Source organism: Pygoscelis adeliae, unplaced genomic scaffold (genome assembly GCF_000699105.1).
Source record: "Pygoscelis adeliae isolate BGI_AS28 unplaced genomic scaffold, ASM69910v1 Scaffold382, whole genome shotgun sequence".
Taxonomy (NCBI): Eukaryota; Metazoa; Chordata; class Aves; order Sphenisciformes; family Spheniscidae; genus Pygoscelis; species Pygoscelis adeliae.
The window spans coordinates 48,961-57,869 of record NW_008824288.1 but is presented as its reverse complement, the minus strand read 5'-3'; the positions used below and the strand labels follow the sequence as shown (position 1 = coordinate 57,869).

Genomic DNA, 8,909 nt, shown 5'->3' with positions numbered 1-8,909 from the left:
TGCTCAGCCTTGCAGTTTTGAATTTGAATATTCCCAGAGGTGGAAATCTTTAGATGAAATGGAAAAACAGCAGAGAGAGCAAGTGGCGAAAAACATGAAAGATGCCAAGGACAAACTTGAAAGTGAGATGGAGGATGCTTATCATGAGCATCAGGCAAACCTCTTGCGTCAAGGTAGTTTGTTCTGAATTCTGTATCATATTTTTGCTTTAAATGCTAGCTTAAATGTATGGCTGTTTAACGGTTTAACGAATAATTTCATGCTTCCTACTGCTAACTTGAGAATTTCAGACAAAAAAGAGTAACTGGTAGTTTTTCAATTTTTATTTAAATGAAGTCTTGTTAAGAATAGTGATGCTCTGAAGGTAGCTGTCTGCCATAGTGCAGATGAGGTTGATCTAATTCAAATCTGAGCTTAAATCTGATACGAGTTTGTGAAATAGCTGCTGACAAGCTTCATTTCTGCAGACCTTATGAGGCGTCAGGAAGAACTGAGGCGTATGGAAGAACTCCATAATCAAGAAATGCAGAAACGCAAGGAAATTCAGCTGAGGTTGGTTTGGCTTTCATGGGATTTTTTTCAATGTTGCATTTGTGGGTTTTTTTAAATGACTTAAATATGAAAGTTTTTATTTTTCAAGAAACACCATTGCTGCTTCACTTTGTGTATGAGAAATTGAACGGCAGTGTAAGTTTTTCCTCAAGTATTTGAGCATCATAGAGTATCTTTTTTTGGGGAAGTGTAATCATTCAGTGCCTTTTAAGTTGCTCATGCAAGTGATGTTGATGAGATAAGTGCTCAACATGTTACACTCCTGGAGTTTAACAGTCTGCTTTGGGATGATCAGGCAGGAGGAGGAGCGTCGCAGGCGGGAAGAGGAAATGATGATACGTCAGCGGGAGATGGAAGAACAAATGAGAAGACAGAGGGAAGAGAATTATAGTAGAATGGGTTACATGGATCCAGTAAGTGAAATCATGATTTTTTTTGATACATGACCATGTTCGGGAATTTTTTGGATGTGTTTTCAAGACTGATGCATTTTGCTTCCTTTAGGTTAGATAATGTGATGTCTTTGTGTAGGTGAAATGGTGGTAGTTGGCTTTATCTCCTGAAAGGCGTGGATTTCAGTAGTTGATTATCTGTGCTAAAAGTTGTTTCTTCTATGCAGAGGGAGAGAGACATGAGAATGGGTGGTGCCACCACAATGAACATGGGAGGTAAAGAATTTTTAAATAGTTACTTTAAGTGGTTAATTTAGAAATTGTCAGAATATGATTATATATTTCTCTTTCTTAGATCCTTATGCTTCTGCAGCCCAGAAATTTCCACCTCTTGGAGGTGGTGGCGGCATAGGTTATGAAGCTAATCCAGGAGTTGGCCAAGCAGCCATGAGTGGTTCTATGATGGGAAGTGACATGGTAACGTATCCTGTGGTGGCTTTAGTTTAGCACAAGGGAAATGTTGTGGTTGGGAATTGAGTTCTCTACCAGTGTTCGGATGGTTGTGTAAATTTCACTGTTAACTGCTGACTTTCTTGTCAGGTATTTAATACGAAGACTGGTGTGGCAGTATGTAGTACTAGTTTAGTTCTTAACCATTATGGTAGCTTACACAGTCGGAAGTTGTTTGTAAGTAAATTCAAATGTGCTGTCAAGCATATTTGCAATTAACTCTGACTTTTATTGGACTTTGGAAATTCTGCGTCACTGTTAGGCTTGGAAGGATTTTTTATAAATTCTGGAGAATGACAAATTTCATAATTAAAATACATATGTAGTAACTTTTCAGTAATTTGACATTCTGTATTTATGGACAAGAGATTTTTGTTCTCCTTTCCAATGTGTAACATTGCATTTATTTTGGCCCTTCCAAGCCTAGTTAGGATTGATGCATGTTTGTATGGGTATGCTGTTAATTAAAAAATCTGCGCACATGTCTATTTAAGCAGCAGATTAACTTAATCAATGGTAAACAGCATATCACTTATTCTGTATGCTGATGTTTGCCATAGAAGAGCAGAAATGCTGTTTTTTAGCTTTAGGCATATTCCAGCGATCCTTGACTGTAGCCATTTTGTGGTTCCTATCTCACAGAGGAATGATAGCCCGTTCTTGTTTTTCCGTGTTGGGCATGACTGTATAGGTAGAGATTGTTAAAGCTACGGCATATCTCATGTTCTGAGGTATGTTTCCAAACTGTACTATTTTTGGCACACCATATGTGTGAATGGGCTTTGAGCCTGCTTGGTGTTATCACACTGAAGCAATACGGATGTAGATTAAAGAAATGCTTAATGGGTAGGATGGAAATCTATGTTGGTATAGGTGGTGATATTAGTGTGTTTTCACCCTCCTCAAAGGGTGTACACTCTGTAGCGCAAGCTGAAGTAAATGATTTTTGGGTGGGTTTAGGCCTCTGGCTTAATGTGGTGAGCTACCATAGTAGCTTGTCAGGTATCTTCCATTTTTTTGGGGAACCATATCTTTGGAATGATAACTTTGCAGAGCATCATTGATTCAGTAGACAGTGCCGGTGGCCTTAATGTATCTATATAATCTACTGATACTTAAGCAGTTCCTAAGTTTCCTGTGAACAGTTAAGCAGTCTGTGGTGAATGCTGTGTACATTTTTCTCCTGAAAATCATCGTACAGGTGCATGCTGAACTTGTGTAATACTTGAAAACGTGATGTGGTCAAAAGGTGTGACAGTAAGATGGTTTAACTGCCTTGAGTTTCTTAGGATGGGGATCTCTGCCACACAGTGCTGTCACAGTTACTGGGCTGATATCTTTTAAACAGAATTGGAGATAAGCTTGAGCTGCCATGAATTAGGCAGAAAGAACCTAGATAATCTTTCTGAAATTCTTTTCTTGGAAGGATTGAAACTAACTTTCAGAAGTCAAGAACTTGACGTGTGACTTTTCAGTTGCAGATACCTTTTGTAACAAACAAGCTACCATTGTTCTGTTACTCGGTAGTGGAAAACTTGCTTGAAATGAAAGTTTAAAGCTATCTTTGACTTTATAATTTGTCAGTTCTGTAGATTGAATGCTGATCACACCTACTGATACAGTAACTGAACGAAGTACATGCAACTAGAGGTACTAGTAAAAATACCTGAAGTCTCTGCTTTATTGCAGGGTAATTTAGCTTTTACATCTTGGTGTGAAACCTTTCAACGCTGTGAAGTTGTGAATTTTCCAAGAGCTTGTGGTGGAAATGGGGTGGGAAGGGAGATATTGGCTGGATGCACACAACCCTTTGTGCATAGTTCTAACTGGAATAAATTGTAGTTCTTTGAACACGTTTTGCATATTATACAGCAGCAGTTCCGGAGTACGTGGGATTTAACAAATGCAAGTCTTTTGATCGAGCAATTGCGTTGGTTAGGTAAATCACTGGTCACTAGCTTTTTTCACACTTTTTTTCTTCTTGCAATCCAGTAGTGCTCACAATCAGTTTTGGTTACTGCCTAAGGCCTCTGCAGTTTAGTCAGCAGACCGTAGTCTTAACCCCATCTTGAAAAGCACATGGTCTCTATTGCAGCACATGCCATTAACTGGTGAGTAGGCATTCTGTTTACAATGACATTTTATGAATGTCGGCTCATACTTCAGTGAACAGAAGATTTGTTCTCTGGCTAGGCTTATTTGGAAATGAGTGATGTGATCTAAGCTTTTACTGCACTAAAGGTGAGAAGTTTGCAAGCTATTTGCATTAACTTGGTTGAAAATTGCTAGAGCTCATTTGGAAAAGTTGTTAATTCACATCTGCACTAATGCTTACATTTCTAGCACTGCAGGGAGGATCTGTTCTTTGTAACAGATGTATGAGAATGCATCAAGTGGGAACATACCTCAAGGCATGTATTACAATAAACTAATTTTTAAATTACCCTTTTTTCCTTTCTATGTTCCCGGTACCTGTGGATCGGCTCAATGGTGATTGTATCGACGAACCTTGACTGCGGAACCTTCTAAAAATATATACTTAACACACATGGACATCAACTACATATAATGAACTGTTAATTCTGTTCCAATAGCGTCCTGAACGCTTTGGGCAGGGAGGTGCGGGGCCTGTGGGTGGCCAGGGTCCTAGAGGAATGGGGCCTGGAACACCAACAGGATATGGTAGAGGGAGAGAAGAATATGAAGGCCCAAACAAAAAGCCCCGATTTTAGATGTGACCTGTAGTTTCATTCCAGTTTGTTTTTGTCTGTCTTGTTTAGACACCAACTTTTTAATTCTTGCATTTTAGTAAGAAAGCTACGTTTTTATGGATGTTAGAAACTTACTGACCTAATATTTGTAAGTGGTCTGTTTGGGCGAGTACAATTTAATTATGTAATGCAGTGTTTCAAAACAAATTTAGCTGTTTTTTTGATGTATAACGTCCCTAACTTGATGGCAGTGTACCTTGTGCCACTGAATTCCCAAAGTGTACCAACTTTTTTTTTACTGTGCTTCAAATAAATAGAAAACTAAATGTAGTAACTCTTCTTGCCATTCGTGGTTAAACATACGAGGCTAAATACCACACCTTCCGCAGTAAACCAAGTGTCTTGAGTAGAGGTCAAACTAGACCAGGGTGTGGAACTGTAGTGAAGAGTGAGATCTCTTCCCCTAATGCCTCGAGCTTAAGATTGGGTCAGATAGTACCCTAACTTTCCAGTAGGTGCAGATTTTTTGAGCATTAACTGTGCTGCAATAAGGAAGCAAATGGAAATCTTGCAAGTGCTGTAAGATACAATAATTTACGCTACACTGCAAGCAGTGCAGTATGTAATGAATTTCATATTTTAGCTATGGATAATGGGCGGTGGGATGGTAGCACTTACCACCTTGGCAGTTACTGCTTGGAATCTTTTAAAGACTTTAAGCAGAAGACTAGCAATGGTTATTTTAAAATAAATTCATAGAATGACTTGTATTGGTTGACTTCCTAACTAAAGGATTGTTAATGTGATATTTATATGCTCTCAAGCTGTCTGAGATTACAGGATCTGGCCTTGCTCCGTATTGTATACTTATCTGAAATTGCTTGGCAAAAAGACCAGAAGTGTTACTTGAGTGATTACGGTTAACTTGCTTATGTCCTCATGCTAACTGAGTGGACTAATTTGCATAGTTCAGAATACAATTATTTGTATTACGGGGACTGCAGGAACTATTCTTAAATCATGTAGCTGGTGGGCAAATCCTAAAAACCTGTATGTAAAATACAGAAATTAGCTTGCTTGCATGATGGTTATCGCTCTTTTATTATTGATGTTTGGAGATAATGCATCAAAAGTAGTATCTGAATCTGGAGTTTAATAGTTAATCCTACACAGTACAAATAAACTCCCTTTAAGGTTCTTTTGTAGAAGATTTGATGAATTCGTTAGCTTGCTGTTCATTTTATTAAGCCCCAGAAGAATTTCAAAGCATTCTGGACTCATTGATAAGGTAGTTGCTTTGCTTATTATTACATTGTACCAGATAAGCTGGGAACATGACTTCCCAGTGTAAAATACCTTGGTGTTAATGCAGGATACATCAACCTGCTTGGCACAAAGTAGGTAAACTTAGTTTGGCTGTACCTTCACACGATTCCCCAACTACTGAGCATTCTGTGAGTAGCTTTAATCTTCCAAAGATCTTTCCATTCCTTGTGCTAAGCATTGGCTACTTCTAAATTCTATGCTAAATTTTCTCTGCGGTTAAAACTTCAGTGTCAGATTGCAGTATTTTAGAGTGCAGATGATCCCTCTTGAAGTACTCACTGTAAGTGCTGTTACTCCTCAAATGAAAAAATAGCATGTTGTGAAATGCTGATACCAGGTAACACTGACTTGGAATATTAAGCGCACTAAATAGCGACTCAGCTTGTTTGGTGAATGCTTCTTATTTTCCCAGAAAAGTTTGGGGGTTGATAACATGCTACGATAATGAATTGCTATTCAGGAAATTCCGAATTGGCAGTTCCTAAACTGCGGACCAAGTATTTGGGAGTACTTGTATTGGATACTTAGTTTAAAAATCAGCAGTACCGATGCAATTTGCTTTATTGAAGTAGTATTAAATAATGCATATGTTTTCTGGAGGGTGTTCGTGGGACACCCGCAAAAGGTGAAGGTGTCTGAGATGGGGAATTCTGAACGTAAACATTAAATTAATTTTTTCAGTTTATTTTTCAGATTACATGTCATTCTTTATTAAAGAGATGCTGGTGCATATCCTAAAGTATGTTCTTTTGTAGTTCTGTAACTTGGAAGAGTGAAGGATGCTGATGTCCTTGTACCTTACAGAGGTTGTCTTTTGGTACCCCTGTTTTGTACGTAAGCTACTGTTGCTAGGTATTAAAAACAGCTGAGTTGCAAAACCATGATTAGCAAATATATTGAAAGATTTGGCAGTTTTCAAAACATCTGAAAGTTTGGTTAAATCTAGCTTTGTTGTAGCTGCATAAGCAGAATTCTAAAACAAGTTCTGCTTTGAGTTGCATGTATTAAACAGGCATACAATTAACTAGCCAACTTCTTTTCAAGACCTTTTAAAGGTGGTGTCTTAAAAGCTGGCAAACATGTCAACTTTAAAATCTGATAAAGTTGCTAAATGTGGGAGGTGAGAAAGTTACGTTCCTTTGATCTGTTCCTATGAGGTTTTGGACTTTTTTCATAAAATCAGATTTATATAATTGAATCTTTAAAACCATTTAGAAAAGTGCTTCGTTGGTCAGACCTGTTTTTGGATGGTCTGGATCACATAACACATTTTTGTACTGGACTTGGAGGACATTGGCTGTTGCAATTTAGCTTGCTTTATCAAAATTGAGCCCATTTTGACACTTAGATCTCTAAAAACTGCAGCATGCAGAAACTGGTATCGTTATACATATATCTTCACGCTTTCTCAGAAATGAATACAGAATAATCTTATCTTCTGGTGTAGACACATTACACTAATCATTTATACAGCTGATGAGAAACTGAAACTGCTTTTGAGATTTTGTGGTATTTTTGTGGTAGAAAAATTCTTGGCTTCTCCTTGGCAACCATTTACTGTGGCAGCAAGTTTTTGCTGGAGTTTGAGACTGCAATTTACACTTAAAACTAGTGGCCTGCTACATAACTGCACTTAGCCAGCATTTCTGCAGTTCATAACTGTGAGGAACGTAGTACCACAAATGGCAATGGACATTAGGACCCGGATGTAGTATTCCTGCTTGCTCCAAGATTCTCATTGCCGACTGCATACAGGTAGGTAACAAGCAATATAATATAACTTGGTGACTTTCTATGTAATCTTATACTGTGGGTATTCTGACATCACACTTCTGACTGTGGAATTACAGTGCAGCACTCTTCATACCTGTATGTTAAGCTTGCATCAAAGCTGCGTGGTTTTCGGTTTTAAGCTTTGTCTTGTTCAGAGTCAATAAGCAACTTACTGTGATTCTTAGATAAGTATTTTCAGACCCGATTCCTTTGTACATGTGACTCGGCTTGTGTGGATTTTTTCTTAGTTCTGATGTAACGAAGATATTCTTAGAACGAGCTCTGTGGGGAAGAGGGAATGTGATCTTACACTCAACTAGTCAACTAGGTGCTGTCAGTGCCTAGAAAAGGACTGTTTAAACTTTCTGTAGTGACAAAATGGCCCATCTGCAGCGCATCCCTCTGTAGAGTCTTGGTTCAGTAGGAAATGCGTTAGTAAACACTGCTCTAGCCTTGTGTGCACTACGTGATAGTCACTTAAAGCTTGCTAATACAGTCAACTTTGAGACTGATGTGGGATATTTTTGAGGACATACAAATGAGTGCTTGAATGAATCCCTGTGGGTAGTTTCATAGAGCTTATTGGACATTTCAGTTGTCTTTATTTTAATCTTTGATAAGCGTAATACATTCCTCTGCCTTTAATTGACAGTGGTGAGATTCTGTATTTCTGCCTCATAGAGTCATCTTGGTAGTATAATGCTCAATTTCATTTTTCATCAGTCTTGGGGATGTAATTCTAAACTCTTCATTACTAGAAATACCGAACGTAGTGTTTCAGGATTAACATGCTTACACTTCCAGACATCCAGACATGCTGTTCTCCAATTCTTTTGCATTAGCTCTTGAACCTGAATTTCAAGGTCCCTTGCTTCAGCACATGACCTAGCTCTTGTCTGATGTTCAGTTTATTTCAGAGGTGTTGTAACGTGTTTTCCCGCTTGTTCTGCAAAGTTCTGCTTTGCACACTTGTTTCTGGTATTATTGTCACATTTGGACCCTTCTGTGTTATCTTCCAGGCGAGACTCTTGCTGGTGAACAGGGGATCTGCTGGACAGCCTTGCCCTCTGCTGTAGCTATCTTTTTATGTTCCATTGAAAGCTTGAAGTAGCAGCTACACCTTAAGATCATAATAACAGGTCTTTGGTTACACCACAGTGAGTGTAGCCGAACTCTAGCTAGTCAAGCAGTGACACCACTTGTCACAAAGTCAGTTTGGCTTTTCGTGATGCCTTACTCTTGCCTGTGACTAGAATTTGATAGCAAAACTGATGGCAGTATGCGTACTGTCGTGTAGCAAAACTGAATTATTAATCTCTAAACCAGTGCTAAGATCCAACTAGTTTTTCCAGTGTGCTCTGGATACTTGACTTGACCTGCAGGGATGTCGTGGAGGGGTTACTGGCACATCTGCCTCATTCTACGTACTTGAACTAGCAGGTTTTTGACATTCTTGGAGCAAGCAATTTGTGACTGAACCATGGGTCTCATACCAGCTCTGACTGTCTGCAGTAATGAAACTTGGCGTGGTAGCTAACTTAAAAGCAAATAGTCATGTCTGCTGTAAGTCAGTCTGTAACAAGTGGGTACAAGAAATGACATTAAAGTGCTTGCATTGTGTTTCATCTTGGTTTTATCTGTGTGT

At 38.6% G+C, this 8,909-nt stretch overlaps 1 protein-coding gene across 1 annotated transcript in view; it reads left to right on the top strand.

Annotated features, from left to right (window-relative positions):
• SFPQ (splicing factor proline/glutamine-rich) overlaps positions 1 to 4,496 on the top strand; it is a 10,103-nt gene extending 5,607 nt beyond the window's left edge. The window contains exons 6-11 of the mRNA XM_009318735.1: positions 2 to 173; positions 468 to 552; positions 848 to 965; positions 1,172 to 1,220; positions 1,300 to 1,421; positions 4,049 to 4,496. Coding sequence (XP_009317010.1) covers positions 2 to 173; positions 468 to 552; positions 848 to 965; positions 1,172 to 1,220; positions 1,300 to 1,421; positions 4,049 to 4,186 — 684 coding nt within the window. The 3' untranslated portion in view covers positions 4,187 to 4,496. The remainder of the gene's footprint in view (position 1; positions 174 to 467; positions 553 to 847; positions 966 to 1,171; positions 1,221 to 1,299; positions 1,422 to 4,048) is intronic.
• Positions 4,497 to 8,909: the final 4,413 nt, after the last annotated feature.